Source organism: Oikopleura dioica, chromosome PAR (assembly GCF_907165135.1).
Source record: "Oikopleura dioica chromosome PAR, OKI2018_I68_1.0, whole genome shotgun sequence".
NCBI classification, from domain to species: domain Eukaryota; kingdom Metazoa; phylum Chordata; class Appendicularia; order Copelata; family Oikopleuridae; genus Oikopleura; species Oikopleura dioica.
The window spans coordinates 15,996,306-16,013,586 of NC_137293.1; the positions used below are offsets into that span (position 1 = coordinate 15,996,306).

General features: G+C 43.9%; 5 protein-coding genes across 6 annotated transcripts; 1 reads left to right on the forward strand and 4 right to left on the reverse strand.

Annotated features, from left to right (window-relative positions):
* Positions 1–5: 5 nt before the first annotated feature.
* LOC145703367 (glycylpeptide N-tetradecanoyltransferase 2-like) lies at positions 6–11,756 on the reverse strand. The gene is made up of 8 exons (XM_081780720.1): positions 11,682–11,756; positions 11,468–11,634; positions 1,590–1,691; positions 1,267–1,544; positions 1,003–1,192; positions 838–957; positions 485–793; positions 6–444 (listed from the first exon to the last, which is right to left on the reverse strand). Exons 1-8 carry the CDS (start codon positions 11,752–11,754, stop codon positions 343–345), a joined length of 1,341 nt encoding a protein of 446 aa, XP_081636846.1. The 5' UTR covers positions 11,755–11,756; the 3' UTR covers positions 6–342.
* LOC145703391 (uncharacterized) lies at positions 2,117–3,372 on the forward strand. The gene is made up of 2 exons (XM_081780749.1): positions 2,117–2,494; positions 2,607–3,372. The coding sequence occupies exons 1-2, from the start codon at positions 2,314–2,316 to the stop codon at positions 2,876–2,878; spliced, it is 453 nt and encodes a 150-aa protein (XP_081636875.1). The 5' UTR covers positions 2,117–2,313; the 3' UTR covers positions 2,879–3,372.
* Positions 11,757–11,789: 33 nt separating the features above from the next.
* Positions 11,790–12,579, reverse strand: LOC145704722 (nucleic acid dioxygenase ALKBH1-like). Its single transcript, XM_081782193.1, has 2 exons — positions 12,051–12,579; positions 11,790–11,988 (listed from the first exon to the last, which is right to left on the reverse strand). The coding sequence occupies exons 1-2, from the start codon at positions 12,562–12,564 to the stop codon at positions 11,795–11,797; spliced, it is 708 nt and encodes a 235-aa protein (XP_081638319.1). The 5' UTR covers positions 12,565–12,579; the 3' UTR covers positions 11,790–11,794.
* Positions 12,580–12,875: 296 nt separating this feature from the next.
* On the reverse strand, positions 12,876–13,982 carry LOC145702113 (nucleic acid dioxygenase ALKBH1-like). The gene is made up of 4 exons (XM_081779321.1): positions 13,758–13,982; positions 13,243–13,468; positions 13,099–13,200; positions 12,876–13,057 (listed from the first exon to the last, which is right to left on the reverse strand). Exons 1-4 carry the CDS (start codon positions 13,980–13,982, stop codon positions 12,876–12,878), a joined length of 735 nt encoding a protein of 244 aa, XP_081635447.1.
* Positions 13,983–14,009: 27 nt separating this feature from the next.
* On the reverse strand, positions 14,010–17,272 carry LOC145704720 (cyclin-dependent kinase 12-like). 2 transcript variants are annotated; one of them, XM_081782189.1, is made up of 10 exons: positions 17,161–17,272; positions 16,943–17,106; positions 16,698–16,900; positions 16,172–16,655; positions 15,859–16,129; positions 15,581–15,817; positions 15,271–15,536; positions 14,928–15,226; positions 14,501–14,883; positions 14,010–14,458 (listed from the first exon to the last, which is right to left on the reverse strand). In XM_081782189.1, exons 1-10 carry the CDS (start codon positions 17,203–17,205, stop codon positions 14,357–14,359), a joined length of 2,454 nt encoding a protein of 817 aa, XP_081638315.1. In that variant the 5' UTR covers positions 17,206–17,272; the 3' UTR covers positions 14,010–14,356. The 2 variants fall into 2 exon arrangements, with proteins under 2 accessions (XP_081638315.1, XP_081638314.1); XM_081782188.1 differs by having other exon boundaries at positions 17,149–17,262.
* Between the last annotated feature and the right edge of the window lie 9 nt (positions 17,273–17,281).

The following is a 17,281-nucleotide window of genomic DNA, read 5'->3' on the forward strand; positions in this document are numbered from 1 at the left end:
TCGAGTCGATAAGGTGGATTTAATTAATTTCTTGTCAATTACAATACACTGTCAATAGAATGAAGTTTCAGGCATCCTTCCTATACAAATAACTTAAATAATAGGTCAGAATAATGGTGACTTTTAGAGAAAATATAATTTTCATAGATACATAGAGATATAAAAAGACATGTGAAGAACTGGAATCAAGAAATCGAGAAGCAAGTGCTGGAGATCTGGTTAGGTGATAATTGGTTCTAACAGTTCCGGTTAAATTACTGTACTGTAGCATTTTTCATATACACAAGGGCAAATTTGTACTGTATATGATTCAAGTAAAACATGTGAAAGCATTGAAATAGTCTAAAGTAAAACAAGGCCAAGTTTCTTCTTCTCAAGCTCGGGACATCGCCAGTTATAGAGGTAGTAGTTCAGATTACCGTCTCCTTCGCCGAATTTAAGGGGCTAAAAGTCTTGAGAAACTTGTCAATTGCGACTTTCTCACCTTCAAGAACTGATCATTTTCCATGAGGTCGAGCGCATTGAAGACGTCAAACTTTTGGTTGTTGGCAATGACGAGCATGTCGCTCATGAGATCTTTGAGACGATCAGACACGTTGTAGAAGCAGTAGGCGGCGTTGAGAGTGGAATGGTTTTTGTTGTTGACCACGGTGCTTGGAAGGGAGTAGAAGGAACCAAAGTCGGTGAGCTCTCCGTCGGAATTTTCAACCACATAAGAGGAAATGACGCCCTCTCGGGGCAGGAACCAATGTTCGAATTCTTCTTCGGAGTAGATAGGTGTCAAGTCGAATTTCTACGCAAGGGAATGTGAAACGAGAAGGAACGAAGCGAGTTTACCTGAAGATATCCGCCAAGAAGTGCGCGAGCTTTCTCGCAGTCCTTCTTTTCCATTTTTCGAAGACCTGGGAGCGATGTTTGCGCAGGCAATTTCATAAGTCTGATTAGTCGATTCATTGTCTACATAAAAAGTGGTTGAAATTCTTTCAAATTTATCAATTCTACCTGGTTGCGACCAAGGGCTGAAAACTGAATCTCAACGAGCTTCTTTGGATTGAGCGATCTATGATGATAACGAGCAGTGCTCACTGGCTTGGGAATGACGACGCCTGCAGTGTAACATGCTTGGAAGATATTTCTTTTGTTCACGCGGCGAGTAATCTCACGGATTAGAGTGGGCGCAAGGCGCTTTGATCTGAAAAGATTATTTCAGCTCTATTCTCTTCTGGGCGCGGCCTTGAGCAAATCCTAGACATCGAGGAGCTTTACCTGAGTTTCTTGTGGACACATAAGAAGTTAATCTCGACCATTTCAGTGGCGACGGTCTTTGTTCGAATTGTGGCAGGAATAGCAGAAATAAATCCCACCATTTTCTTCGTCGTGGAAGCTCGGACGGCGCAAAGCCAGTCTGTGTGCCATCCCGGTGGGCTTAGAGCCCATTTTAAGAACTCGGGGGAGTAATCAAAGCGGAACATATTGTCGTCATCTTCTACGTAGTTCTCGTTTAAAAGTGTGTAAAGCTCTGTCAACTGCGCTGGATCCGTTATCTAAAAGAAAGTCAATGAGGTTACTTTTTGATTTGTGGAATTTACATCGACATCGTCCCATTCAAAATTCTTGGGGAGTGAATAGGGCTCCTGGCGTACGTTGTCCCTGGAAGCCTCAATAGCGCCAAGGTCCTCGTCGGAAATTGTCTGAATATATATCACGTTGTTGGTGACTTGCTATCTGCGAATAAGGAGACTTGGGACAAAAGGGTCTCTTGAATAGTTCGTTTATTGGCGTATGGCGAACTGAAGTAGCAGAATGTGATTTGGGAGCGGTTAAATACGGAAAAGGAGTGAGTCATGTGTAACGAGGCGGGAAAGTGGGAATGTACGGGAAGTGTTACATGTCAGTAATGATGGATCAGGCAATAAACAAGATAGGCAAGACACTACATAATCCCTCCCTTCTGAAAAGAAGTGGGGATCGGTAAAATTTTTGTAAAATGTGCACGTGATAGTAATACAGATAGTGATCAAAAGTGCAGATAATGGCAGATAGCGTCGATTGGGGCTGATTGGGCGCGGCGATGAGGTCGATTGCGCAGATGGGGCCGATAGCGCGGCGCGGCAGATGCAATCAATCAGGTCGGGGTGGCCAAGGTCATCGAGGTCGGTCAGGTGGCATGGCGCAATTGTGCATGGCGCTAATCAATCAGCCGGTTGGTGTCGTAATTATGCCAATACGTGGCGCAAAAGTGACAGATGCATATAAAAACGGGCGAAAAAGTGGGAAATTATCAAAACTTGAGTGAAACGAAAAAAAATCAAAATGTCTACGAGAGATTATGATACAATAAGAGAACCGGTTGTTGCTGAATTGAAAATCACCGGAATCATGCGCCATCTTTTGGACGAACTGAAAGTTTCGAAGCCTAAATTCCTCAAAGAGATTATTGAAGACCGGAAACGAATCGACAAAGTCTGGAAAGGCTGGAAACGGCGTCGTAATGGTAAGTTTTATGAAAAAATTATTTTCCTAGTTCTAGAAATTTTTTGAAAAAATGTAAAATTTACGAATTCTAGAAAATTTTTGAAATTTCAAAATTTTAATTTATATTTTAGCTGAGTACAGGCGAAATTTCTACGAATGTCCGGAATATGGCGAATATCGAAAGCAGAGCGCGGCTATCCTCAAGGCTTTGCTCGAAGATGGGCTAGATTGTCAAAATTGGCTCCCGATGTACCTGAGTCATCAGCTCGCAGCAATGTGCCACTGGCTGCCTACGAATACTACATGGACCTTCAACGCGAAAAAGAAAGTGAACATGCAGACCGGAGCCGGAACTCAGAAAAAGCGATACAGCGAGCTCAAACTGGGAATACGTCTCGTATGATTCGGCGGCGGCGTCGGAAAGAAAACGCGAAAAAGAAGACGGGCCGAGGTGAGAAAAAGAAATGATTTTTCTTAGCTGTAACTCCGAATCAGAAAATAAAATTTTTATTTCAAAATGAAGCCTAGTCGATTTTCTTAGCAATAAAATGTTCAATAAAAGTAACTTGGAAGCTAATGCAAGCGAAAATTTTTTCAACCCAATGGGTCAGTTAGTGGTAATTCGGTGTCGGCGATGCCTAAGCCCGTTCTCCACTTGAATCTAACCCGGGATGGAGAGTTTTAGTGCGCAAAAGTTTTCATAGGAATAAAAATAGACTCGAAAAGGAAGTTGGGAGTCACGGGGCAAAGATGATTTGTTAACATAGGTTAGTTAGAGGTAATTTGGTGTCGGCAAGGCCTAAGCCCATTCTCCTCTTTACTCTAACCTCTAACAAACCAGCTGCGTCCCATTTCTCTCCAATTGGCCTACAATTGATCCATAAAATCGGCGGCTTCTAAGTACAGTGGTTACCCATCTTAAGAGGCCCTAACTTAAGAGGACTTTTGCGTCAATTTGGCTAATTTTGTCATCCTAAAAAGTTCCAACTTAAGAGGACTTTCTTGATGATTTTTATTAAATTTCGGGAAATATCTTGGCAAACAGTGAGTCATTAAGCATTTTTTTTTACAGTAAAGAAACTCGAAATCTTTGACTGCTTTTCTGGCCATTTTGAAGACGATGGCTTTGCAATGTCGGCTTCATCTGAACCTGGAATTTGAGGTTCTTCCTCAATATCCATCGGGGTCGCAGCTTGTGTATCATCGATCTGAAGCGCCAGGAAATGCTCGATCAATTCTTCTTCGTCTTCTTTCTCCAAGATACTTTCGAAAACGTCCAAGCCCTCGACGTCTTCAACATTCTCCTCGTATTCTTCTTCTTTAATCAGTCCAGTATTGATCCAATTTCGCTTGAAGATTGCTGGATTCATGTAAGTGAAGATTTCGTTGGCTTTTCTCACGAGCTCTTCCTCTGTGATATTAAGATGATCGTGATCGACGATAAAATCATCGAGGTAGTAGCAGATTTTTAAATTGTGGAAGAAGCTTGTAAGCCGGACAGTTATCGATATACATCAAATAACGCTGCGATGGATTTTTTTCTTTCAAAAACGCCGAAAGACGAGTCAGCTCCAGAATAAATATCGCTCTTGTACACCAGGCGGAGGAATTCCAGTATAGTCGAAAATCTTAAAATTAACTTCAGTAATGCTGCTTAGCTTCGACATTAGTGAGAAAAGAATTTTAAAATATGTATTCCTAAATTGACTCGAAATGTTCCAACTTAAGAGGACTTTCTCTCAGCCCTTGTCATCTCAAAAGGCCTCTTAAGATGGATACCAACTGTAAACAGCTGATTCGGGGCGGGTGTTTTTAGGTCGGGTTTCCTCAATAAAGCTAACGCGTCGGTCAGCCTTTTTCTTTACTTGTTTCTTGTCCCCTTGGGTAGGCCGAACATTTTTACGAGTCCGGCAAAAATAGAATAAGGCGGAATAAAAGAAGCCACTAAGTTTAATTTTCATTAATCCTAGAGCAAGTAACAAGGCTAATAGTGACGCGAGCATTATAATTAGAAGGGTCGGAACTTCTTTGCGGCCGATAGACAGTTTATCGTCCGATGCTGACAACTCACTTAGTGAGTCGTTTAGCGCGAGAAGCGAAAGCGCAGGGCGAGAACGCGAAAGGTTGAGCTCAGTAGAAATAAAAGTCGGTTGCACTATGGAAGAGGTATAGCTCCTTTCCCCTCCTAAAGGAACGGTGACCGATAGACCCGAATTTGTGCAAGTAAGCAGACCTTCTTGGGATACTAAAATTGTGGCCTTATTAAATTCCGTAAAATTAGGATTGTCCTCCTTAGTCATAAAATTTCCTTCATTTATAGCGACCATGAAATGGTCGCCTAATTGCTCGATATTACAAAAAGTTGGAGGTGGTAACTCAATTTTCTCGCAATAGTCTGAAGTACCATTCAAAAGGTTGAGGAGGCAATTATTGTTCCGAATCTCGAGACTATTAAATGGGCAAAATTTGTTACTACAAGGTTGATGAATAGAAAATATTTGATCATCATTCAAAAGCGCGAAGGGTGGGAGAACAAGTTTGAAGAACTTGTCTTTCTCGAAAAATCCCAAATTAACTACTTTAATTAGCCGCGAGTTTTTGAGCGCTGCTAGTTCCTTCGGGACTAGGAGGTTTATTTTCACAGCCACGAGCCGCTTTTCGTAATCATAGCTTGAATCAATATAAGAAAATTGAAAAAGTTGATCAGCCAGAGAGCGATGGCAAAATTCGGCTGAATTATCTAATTCGAGACATATATTAAATAGCTCATTATGAAATTCGGCAGTACGAGGCCAGCTACCAGTACTTAGGCTAAGGACCTCGGACTCGATTCGGTCTAGTGAGCGTGTAATGTGATTTAAAATCTTTTCAGTCGTTAAAAGTGAGCATGTTTCTGAGCGTAAGTTATCTATCTCACTTATTAAGTGATTACGGGAAGACAAAAATTCCTCTTTAAGTGTATCATAACTTCGCGAAAGTCGGTCGACTGAGGATTTTAATTTGTTGTCACTCCAAGTTTCGAAAATTGCACCGAGAAATGGCACTGCGTTAGATAAAGTATTAGTAGCGAGATTTTGTACAAAAGATGTTGTAAAAGCAGATTTAAGATCATTGGAAAAAGAGCGTTTAGCGAGGACATTAGGGCTTGTTAAAAATAGGCTATGTAGCTTACGGTGGAAAAGTAGTTCAGCTGCGGCAATCGTCTTCTTGGCGAGTTGGGGTTGGAGTAGCTTTTGATCGGTGTTTCTGATTTTGATGCAGTCGGAGTTCGTTATCGCGGCAACGATCTGGTCATCGGAAGTGAAATGGTGGGATCGAACGTAGGTCACGGGTACATGGTTCGCGGTTATATCTCGGAGGCCAAGAGGCTCTATTCCAATACCGATTTTATCGTAAAAGCTCTGCGTTGAAATCGGGAGGAAAATGTTGAAGAAAAGCAACGTTTTCAGAGTCATTTTCGAGCTCGTTTGACTCTTCTGGCTGGGCGTCGTCGCTTATGTCCGGCTCCGGCGCGGTTGGCTGGTCAGGGATCGGCCTGAGTAACCTCAGATGTCGTGTATAGGTGACACCTGATTGGGGGTCCTTAATCACGTAGCTTGTCGGGGAGTAATTTCGGACGATGACGAATGGGCCCGCCCATTGCCGGGACAATTTTCCTTCGCGTATGTCTGGTTTGAACATCAGGACTTTTGAACCGCGTTTAAGTTCAATTTTCTTGTTTTTGTCCTTTTTCAAGCCGGCTTCATATCGCTCATAGTTCAATTTAAGGAGCGCAGGGTGAAGCTCGGAGATGTAGGTGTTGAGAGCTTTGATAAATCCTTCAGGATTTTCATCGGGTTGAGAATGGCGAATGTCAACAAGGGGTGCGAACATGCTCCTGCCGAAAAGGCATTCGGAGGGAGAAAGCCCGTCCAAGTTGACTTTGGGGAGGTTATTGATTGTAAAGCGGACATAAGGCCAGAGGTCGCTCCACTGTTTTCGTTTTGCGTTGAGGATCTTCATTTTTGAAGTGATTTCGCGGTGTTGGCGTTCCAATTTGCCATTGCTTCGGCTATTGTAAGCACTGGTTCGATTGAGCTGGATATATATATCAACACCGATTGAAAAAGTGGGCCAAACTCTCGGCCATTGTCGGCGAGCAGTCGACCAGTGATCCCATGGCGGAGTATTAGTTCCGTCATTGCTTGGGCAACAAGTCGGTCTGATTTCGAGCTAAGCGGAATTCCATCGACGAATGAAGTTAGGTGGCAAATCGTTGTTAACAAATAACGTTTGTTGTTTGAGCACGTGCCGCCAAGGTCGTAAAGATCAACAGCTGTGAATTGGAACGGCGTTTCTGGAAAATGTCGTTTTTCAATCATCGCAGGTCGTAAAGCCGGTTGAACTTTTGATCGGAGGCATTCAATGCAGCGGCGGTTGACAGCGGCGGTTTTTTCTTTCAAGTTGGGGATGTAAACTTGTTTTGCCACAAGGGTCATCAGCGCGAAGGTGCCAGGATGACCATACAGTGAATGAGCATAAGAGATAAACTCACTTCCGTATGGTTCAACTAGCACAGGTCGATTGTTGGACCTTTCTTTTGAGTAAAGGACTTCATTTATGATGGCGAATTTCGGCGTCATTTTGTTTATGATGCCATTTTGTAGCTTGTGGATCATATTTCTACACCAAGAGTCTTCTCGTTGTAAATCAGAAAGTTGTTGATTGGAAAGGGAGACTTCGCCAAAGTTGATAATCGTATTTGGGTCAGTTTCAGGTCGAGTAGCTTTAGGGCCACCCAACAAGGTACGGAGGTACATGTCGCGGTGAGTGTCCTTGTTATTGAGTGATTCGTCATTTGGGAAGTGGAGCATTGAAAACACGCGGTCAGGAATTTCCGTGCTTTTCAATTCTTTTTCCATTTGAATGAAGGATGAGACAGGGAGCCGGGATAGGTAGTCAGCGGTGAACATCACAGGGTCGGAACCAGGAGCATGCTTTATTTGAAAATCGAATTCGTTCAAATAGTACATGATATTCGTGAGTCGTAAATCGAGCTTTTTGCGTAGATGTTCTCGATACAGGAACGTCAATGATTTATGATCGCTGATGATCGTAAATTTTCTACCGATAAGGTAGAATTCGAAATGTTTGATCCCGGACGCGAGGGCAATGAGTTCTCGTTGGCGGGTCGGGCGTCTGAGATCTGGTCCTTTCAGGGCTTTGGAGTGGTAGCCGATAACTTGCATTTCGTCTCCATCCAATTGATACAGACAGCTTCCGATGCCCACGCCGCTCGCATCATTAGTTAAGAATAATGGCAGTCGAGGGTTGTGATGGTGAAGTTTGTCGATGCCGGAAATAGCAGCTTTGACCTCGTTGAATGCTTCCTCCGCTGAGTCGGGCCAATGAAAGCGTTCGTACTCCTTTGAGAGGAGGCGATGTAAAGGCGCCATTTTCGCAGAAAGGTGCGGGCAGTATTTGAGGTTATAGTTAACGCAGCCAAGAAAGCGTTTCAATGCGGTGCGGGAATCAGGGCGTGGAAACATTTCGATGGACGTCAAATGTTTATCCAGCGGCCTCACACCTTGAAAGTCGATTTTGTGCCCGAGAAATTCGAGTTGATTGTCCATTAAAGAGACTTTCTTCGCGCTCAGGAGTAGTCCATGTTTGATGCACGTGTCGAATAAAAACTCGAGATTTTCCATGTGGGCTTCAAAGGAGTCATCAATTACGAGGAGATCATCCAAGTACAACAGAAATGAGTCGTTATCTCCAAAGAGCTCGGACATGACTCGACTAAAGGCGGCAGGGGCAGTTGACACACCATAAAGCATTCTGTTCGATTGATAATGCTTCTTGTTGTGCGAGAAAGCCAATTTATGAGCGTCTTTTTCAGCTAATCTTAGTTGCCAATAGCCCCGATGGAAATCGAATTGGCTAATAAAACACTCATTGCTTCCGGTCAATTTTTCTCCAATACGGCTAAACGTTTCGGACATGTGGGGCAACGGAAAACGGTCGGGTTTGAGCTTCGAGTTCAGATTTCGGGCATCCAAGGAGATCCGTATGCTTCCGTCCGGTTTTCGGAGTATCAGGAGCGGAATATTGTTTCCGGATTGGGTCGGTCCTATCATTCCAAGGCTTTTCCAATTGTCAAATTGACTATCCACTTTGTCTTTTAGACCATAGGGGACTGGTCGTGGAGGCAAGTAGCTGGTTTCGGATTCGTCTTGCATTTCAAGTGTGTACCGGAAGTAGCCACATTTGCCTAAATCATCCGAGCTCATGTTGAAAGCAAGACGATACGCTTGAGTTAGTTCTTTGGCTTCAGCCAGTCGTTCACCCTCAAGCGCGCCATATGACTTAATTGGCGGTTCGAAACCTATTCGTTCAGCTTGAGCGGCGCGTCGTGCTTGAAATTCTTCAATTTCCGCGGCTTCTGTCTCGAGGTCAGCCACTTTGATGATGCCATTGAGGTATTCACAGTTGATGGCTTCAGCTTTGCAAACTGGTTTCCGGCGGGAAAGGGTGATTCTTCGATGAGTCGAATTTTTACGATCGCAAAGATTTCGGACGAGTTTTTCTGCACACTCGATTGCACTTGGAGGCCATGTAATGGGTCCTTTAGCGGTTCAATTACAATTTCCGGAGCTAACAACTTTCCATTTGGACGGAGAGGAATACGCTTCACTGAGTACGGTTCAAGAATTGTATTTTCAGACGGGTAACACGGGACAGAAAAGTTGTTTCGGTTGACGGTTGGGAGAGAGTGTCCATTGATGACAACAGTGTTCGAGTTTTCAGGAATTGTAAGAGAGCGGATGATGTCCATTCCGATGATCAAAGGCGAGGAGAGGTTTTCGATAACGACGGCGTTAGTAGAGCATGAAAAGTTTTTGGCGAGAAGAATGTCGAGGTCGACAGTAGAAGTTGAGTTCATTTCTTGGGAGTTAGCGGCGATGATTTTTGATTTACACGGATGGGTGACGCAGTTTTGGAGAAGCGCGTGTCCCGCTTGGACACAGGTTTTTGAGCAGCCAGAATCAATCAACGCGGGAATATATACATTGTTGATTTTTGCGCGGACGAATTTGAGAGATGATGGAGCGTTGAAAGCATACTGGCAGTAGAATGTTTGAATAGTTTCTGTATCAGCTTCAGAAGCGCTGCAGCTGATTTCGCATCCTCATTCGGACTTTTGGAAGTGCTTCGCAACTTCTTCCGGGGGCGAACCGTGATTCCAGTTGCAGTTGCTTCGGTTGCAATTTCCTTTGCGAAGTTTGAGGAGGCAGTACCCAGCAGCTTTTTGAGCATCTAGAATGTTTTGCTCTTTCTGCTTGCTGTGTTGTTTGTTTCCGTTTGAAGTAGCAGCTGGCTTCTCGGCCAATGTTTTCATGATTGAGTTCATTTGATTCGCGTTCTGCTCCATTAGTTTCATCATCATATTGATGACAGAGTCGAATTTGTCGTCTGATTTCGCAGGTTGGGGAGCAGGAGTCGGAGCAGGAGTTCGACCGTGACGATGAGAAATAGCCATTACTTCGAATGGGTTACTTGAGCTGGGAAATCCAAGAGCTCTTTCAATCGTGGCGGCTCGCTCAACGATATTGGAGAAATTGAGATTGTGCTCTTCCATTTCCAGGGCAGTGCGAAGTGAGCCTTCGAGGCCTTGAATGAATGTGGTGACAATGTGTTCGCGGTCATTTTCTGACAGCACGGCTTGTTTATTGTAGGCGCGGCGATAGGCTTGAGTGAGCGACGCAAAGGCAACTCCGATTCGTTCACCACTTTGTCGTCGAAAGTTGCGGAACTTCGCTTTGTAGTAGTTTCGGTCGAATCCAATCGTCGAGATGATTTTACGCTTGAAGAGAGTCCAGTCAGATTCTTCGTGCGGTTCAAGTGTAGATTGAGCGGAAAGACCAATGCTTGAGTTCATCAGGCCAGCTTTTGCGAGCTGTATCCAAGTTTCTTCATTGTCGATGTTGTTTGCTTTGGCGTAGTTTTCCACGGCGACCAGGAAATTTTCAGCGCCAAGGTTTTCATCATACTTCAGTTTTTGCTGAAATTTGTATGAGCCATGTGCTGATTTCTTTTCCATTGCAAGGGCTATTCGTTCCAGGCGATTGACTGTGTGCGGGAGATCAGATCCAATTTTGGAGGAGGCGGCGTGATTATCATTGTAGTTGTACGAGTGGGCGGAGCGATTTGAAGTTGTGTCCAGGGGCGGCAGGGTGTTGTGAAAGTTTTGCGCATCCGGTGAGTTGTGATGACTTTGCTTTGGCGGTGAATCTTGAGCTTCAAAGTCTGTCGGGTCGAGGGCACTTGCGTTGTCATCATCGTTGACAACTCTGTTTTGTTCTAGTTCCTGTAATAAACGTACGGTATCATTCATAAAACGAGGAGCGACTAGAACAAGTTCATATTGTTGTTCAGGATCGTCGATTCTGTTTTTGAGGAGAGTCACTTGACCGTTTCGGCGTTCAAAGAAGAAGCGGCGGTCTGTGTTCGACAGCATGTCGGGAATCGATTCATTGAGCAGGAGTAGCACGGTGTCTTTCGTCATTCCATTCGGCACGAAGTTTTTGTATCTCTTGCAGATTAGGTAGAGTTCGAATTTGTCCAGGTGCTCGACGGTTTTGGAGTATTTATCTGGTTGAGCGGTCATCTTCGGGGGAATTTCGGGGGGTGTTTGGGTCATATACGTAGGTTCGGGGGTAGATTAGGTGTTACTTCAGGCACCAAATTATGTTGGTGACTTGCTATCTGCGAATAAGGAGACTTGGGACAAAAGGGTCTCTTGAATAGTTCGTTTATTGGCGTATGGCGAACTGAAGTAGCAGAATGTGATTTGGGAGCGGTTAAATACGGAAAAGGAGTGAGTCATGTGTAACGAGGCGGGAAAGTGGGAATGTACGGGAAGTGTTACATGTCAGTAATGATGGATCAGGCAATAAACAAGATAGGCAAGACACTACAACGTGAGTTTGAAAAGAATTAATTGATTAATTACCTCTTTCATCTTAGGCACCGGTTGCGTATCCCAGAACGCCCACATTGTCTTGGGCATTTCGACGCCTTGACTCTTTGCTAAGTTGAGCATTTGGAGCTGTTGGGAGAGGAATGCCTGCCGAGCGTCCGGAGTTCCTAGATCCGGTGGAGTGGCTCCGCTCGCCGCCGCTAAAAATCAATACTCAACCCATCAAGAGTTCGAGATAATAGATCACCTTTTTCTTTCGCTTCCGCGGCTAACTTCGCAACCTGGGCGGCGATATCTGCATCCGATTGACCGTTTGTCATTCTTAAAGCGGTAATATTAGATGATGAAGTGGAAGTTCAGTCAATTCACTTGGCGTATATTCAAATTAATGCGCGCTTGCTTTAGATATTCTAACACAGCTGGATTCTCGACTACAGTCAGCTTATTTTCATAATTCTCGTTGAGTTTTACTGCTCGTTCAAGGTCAAGAACGCGTGGCACAGCATGAAGAGCTTGACGGTCCTTCCCATCCATTATAAAGACATCGCCGTGCTCTTGAAAAAAATTTTGTAAGAAAAAGAACGATGAATAAATTATTCAGAATAATCCAACTTACCGAGGAGTATCTCATGGCAGGGGTCTTCGCGTGTCCCTTTCCCAAGAAGAAACACAGCCGGAAGGCCAAGACTGACGGAAACAATAGGATGGTGGCAATACTCCGAATCATCGCTATGAATGCCAATCGTACCAATATTTGCGGGGTAATAATTACAGATCGAAGCTTCAGCATTCAACATCGGCGTGATTTGAAATGATTTCGAAATTTCCTCCGCCAGAGTTTTCAGTAATTCCGGAACACTTCCACGGCTTTCAGCTTCCTTGCCGTATTCTCTCGAGTCCCAATTATGATGATAGCCGAGAGTAGTCCATCTCAATGCCTTGAGGCCGCTTTTGGTAAGGTTTCTTTCTTCAATGAACTTGTCCAAATAAGGGCTGACATCTTGTCCCAGCTTTGACAAATTGGACTTTGCGTCGGATCGCCGGGGAAACTCAAAGAGCGCTGCTTTCGCCAGTTTCGCAATAAAGGCATCTGACAAATACTGTTTCGCGAGGAAAGCGCCGGAGGACATCTCATAAACCCTGTATTCTGCTTTGGAAATTGCGCTCGCGATCGATTCACGGGTACTTTACAAGGGGATATCAAAAGCAAAATGGTGTTAAAAAAGGAAAACGAGCATTTCATGGTGGCGGTTCAAGATCCCTGACAAAGTGAATCCGTTTTGTAAAGAGTGGAAGTCCGGTTCTTCTTTTTTCTGCTTGAAATAGCGGAAGCGCTCGCGAATAGACATTAATTTCTTTTTATTTTCCGCACAGTCATTTGATTCATTTTCATTCGTTCGTTTCATTCTACAGAAATGAATCGCTATTTCGTTTGGCGTTTTTAGTTTTTACACTGTCTCAGAGAAATGTTTATTCTTGACTGCCGAAGATAGGCATCAAGGCGACTATTATCTGAAGCCGAAAGAGGCTCAACTCCAGTAGTATCTTCAAATGATAGAATTCTAGGAACAGCATGGAACGCGCTTCTGTCTGGTCCATCCAAGATGCACAAGTCTCCATGTTCTTTACAAATATTAAAGGGGATCGGAAGCGCGTTAATTTACCTAAGAAAACTTCGTAACCTTCTTCATCCCTTTCTCCTTTTCCAATTTGAAAGAGCCCTGGGCACCCGAGCGAGATCGTCATAATTGGGGCAATTTGGTAGTCTTAATTTTAATGTGGATTTATCTTCACCTAAGTCAGCTCACCAATATCATCTCTGTGGATACCAATCGACGAGTTATTCGCTGGATAAAAATTGATTATACTCGCATCCAGGCGAAAATCAAAGCCAAGGACACGGCCTATCGTTTCGCCCACTTCTTCAAGTAGTTTTGGGATGGATGAAGCTCCCTCGATTGAGCCAGGAACAGTCTCGAGCCAGTTATGATGTCGACCAAGAGTCACCCAGCGAAGCTCCTTGAGTGGATGTTTCTTCAGTTAGGATTCGGCATTTTTATTCACACGGATTTTTCTAGACTCAAGTGGATCCGAGACCTTGCTTCAAGATGTCATCAGCTGACCAGTTGACAATCTTGTCGGTCAATGTTCGTCCGACGTTGATTAGATTGTTTCTTCCGACTTCGGTTTTAGTGTACTCAAATAGCGCTTCTTCGCCAAGTCTTTGAAGAAGCTTCTTTGAAAACAGGTTTTTACAAATGAGAAGTCCACTTTTCGTTTGAAGAACTTTTACTCCGCTGGAGTTGATCATCCAGGAATCTACATTCGTATCGATTATTTTCTGCTGAAAATCAGGGGCGTTCAACTTCGAGAAATCCGGTTTGATGTCTTTTCTTTTGAAGTATTTGAAGCGAGCATGGAGCGAGTCAGCTGGCGCATTTTCCAAGTCGCAGTTTTTTCCCGCCATGCAGACTCCACTTCGCTTTTCTGTGTTTTTACTGTTTCCAGTATTGTAATACAGTCGTTCGGGATCAAGCGCAGTTATCATTCTGAACATTCAAAATGTAACACGTGATGGAGAACATATTTCACAATGAGGTCTCGTTCAAAAAGATAAACCTGTCTTAACTGTAACCATGGTACACTTTCTTTGTTTTTATAGTTGATATCAGGTTCTGATATCGAAAATCAAAATGGCTGTTGTGAGAAATAATAGATAGACTTTGAGCTATGAAAGTTTTTTTTATAATTCAAAAGTGAACAGAGGATGGGCAGCTCAAACGACTCAAATGTTCTCCTTCGTAACACATGTATCCAGTCGTTTCAGAGATAGGAACATTTTTTTCAATCAGAAGATATAGGCGAGGATCGAAATCAATTGATGCTATTTTTTTAAATAACTTATAAGAAATTGGCTTCTTGTTATTGACTCAGTTGTGGATAAGTTGCGTCGCCCTTGTTTAATACGACCTCTTTTATTGCCGTGACGAGTTCCAAAAAGTCTTTCCGCGAGCTTTGAGTGTTCTAAAATAAGATAAAGATGTGTTTTTGAAGAAGATAAAATACCTGAAGAGTTTGGAAAAGATCTCTAAATTTAACGGTATTAAACTGCTCCGTGAGTCCAATACTTTCAGGCGCCTGTCCTGTCAGTCTCGTAAATTCAGCTATTGTTATATGAGGATGAGCGACGAAGAATCGTTGGCAAATATCGCTATCTGAAGGTGCCAGTACGCCTCCTTGCTCTTGGCTGCTTTGTCTGAACATTTCTTTGACCTCGCGCTCGCCGCGACGCTTTTTCTTGCTCCACATCTCGTGGCAGTCTTGGTGCTTCGGCAGATTGGGAGGGACGACCTTGGTCTTGTCGAATCCGGTCAGCCAACCGTGCTTGAGCGAGTCGGCCGTTGAAATTCGTTTTTTAGGATCGAGCGTTAACATCTCGTCCAAAAGGTCTGAATCATCGGTTAAAAATTGTTTACATTGAAACGAGCCATACTTAAGGCTAGTTGTGGAATCATCGTGTACTCCTCCCTCAGGCGTCTCCTGTAGTTCTTCTTGGGCTTTATAGTATGAAAAAATCTAAGATCGATGACTTCTGGCCACGTCATTGGATTTGGCGTTCCGCAGACGCGAGCAATAGCTTCCAGCTGAAGTGACTCTCTGTCCGCTTGAAACAGAGGCTTTTTCGTAAAGAGCTCTCCCAACACGCATCCACAGGACCAGACATCGACGGCGGGTGTATAGCGCTCTTCTCCGAGAAGAAGTTCAGGTGCACGATACCATAACGTGATGACTCTTTTTAAAAAGTTTTAGCCGAGAAAAAGAATATGGGCTCGAACCTGTTGGTGTAACGCCTTTGGTCTCTCGGGTCCATGAAACGAGCAAGACCGAAATCGGCGAGCTTTATTTCACCCTTGTTGTTTAACAGAATATTTGAACACTTGATGTCGCGATGCAGGAAATTATTGTTGTGGCAGTAGCTTAGGGCATCAAGCAATTGAAACATAAAAAGCTTCACGTGTTCTTCTGTTAAATCGACCAATCCAGAGTCAAGAACGCCCATCAAGTCGTGGTCCATGTAATCAAAGACGAGATAGAACGCGCCCTATGATGAATCGTTGGCTTATGAAGAAAGAAACTCGACTTTACCTTCCACTTTCTATAATCAGCAGCATCAAGCTTGTCAGTAACGATCTCTCGAAGTTTAATAATATTTTCATGATTGTCCAATTGGCGCAAGATTTTAATTTCACGAACTGTTGTCACTGGGAAGCCTTCTTTCTCCTTCTCCAGACGGACTTTTTTCAGCGCATAGATCTGGTTTGATCGTTTGTCTTTCGCTTTGTAAACCATGCCAAAAGTTCCTTCGCCGATAATGTCCATGATCTTGAGTTCGACTTTAGTAAAGGAACAGATAGAAACGCTACCTCATAGTTTTCAACGAATAAACTTCCCCAGTCTTGCACATTGGCGACTTGATGCCATCGTTTGCCGCACAATCTCGGCTTGCGGATTTCTGGAACTGGCGCCACAACGGGCGTTGATGGAGCAGTCGTAGGCGCTTTGGGTAGGGGTAAATCGTGCACTAGAGAGATCGGCCCTTTCGCGAGCGATTTCCTCCTTTCGTTTGGTTTCGGCAGTTTTTGGTCGACATTATTTTGCGCTTCGCTGGAAAGTCGTGGAGTCGGCAAAGCTGGGCTAGAAAAAGGTTCAAGATTGAGTTAGTTTTGCGAAACTTACGTTTCTTCAGTTGTGTCTGGATTATACTCTGGGATCTCGGCAGCAATTTGATATTCGACAGAATCATTTTTATTTACACCGTCCGACTCTGGAATATCATTCTGCAAACTCGCTTTGGACTTGTCATTACTTGCACCGTTCTCTTCAGACTGACCATTTTCGGAAACTTTTCCATTTTTGACCGTTTCCTGAGAAGATTCCTCCTGGGATGACTTTGTGATAGGTTTGTCCTGAGAATCAAGCTGTTTTTCTAGGAGATCGTCAACTTCGGTCTCTTGTTCTGCTCTATTGGCGTCTAGTTCGTCATCCGACTGGCTGTCTCTTGAACGGCGCTTTTCTTTTTTATGTTTTTTCTTCTTTTCTTTTTTCTCCTTTTTCTTTTTATCTTTCTTCTTTTTCTTTTTCCGCTCTCGGTCTGAGAAATCGTCGGAGTCCGATAGTTCTCTTCTTAGCTGTCTCCGGAATTCATCTGCCTTTGATTTGTCTTAAAAACTGTTAGACATTGTTTTGTCGAAGGTAATTTTACTTGAATGATTGAATTGATCGTGAATGGAGTCATATCGACGAGGAGAAGAAGATCTTCTCTTCTTCTTGCGTCGAGGAGGGGAGCGAGAACGCGAGTGCGATCCTCTGCGTTCTAGAACTACACCAGACCTTCGATGACGCGACCTATCGTCGTAGCCGCGCTCATCTTCCCGATAGCGGTCGTCATCGCGATACCGTCGATCTCTACTCAATTTGTTTATTTTTCTGCTTTACGAAAGCCTCAACCTTGATCGGCGCCTGTCTCTGCTTCTGTCCCGATCTCGATGATCCCGATCGTCATCGTCAATGACCCTCGTCAGAAGCGGTTTCTTCCTTGCCGACGAGGGGCTTTTCGGAACCTCCCGCCTTATTGAAACTACGCGCCTGTCTGAGCTCCCCTTTCTCGTGCGCTGAAAGAAATTGTACTGTGTACATTACTCTGCAGTGATTACAGTGATAACTACCCGCTGCGGCGAAGAGTCGGAGTCAGAGTATGGAACGGGACCCATTTGCACGGCGGCACTTGTCAAAGCATTTTATCAGTGTTTGAGGAAGTCTCTTAAGCTAGTCAAGTTTATTCTTTGC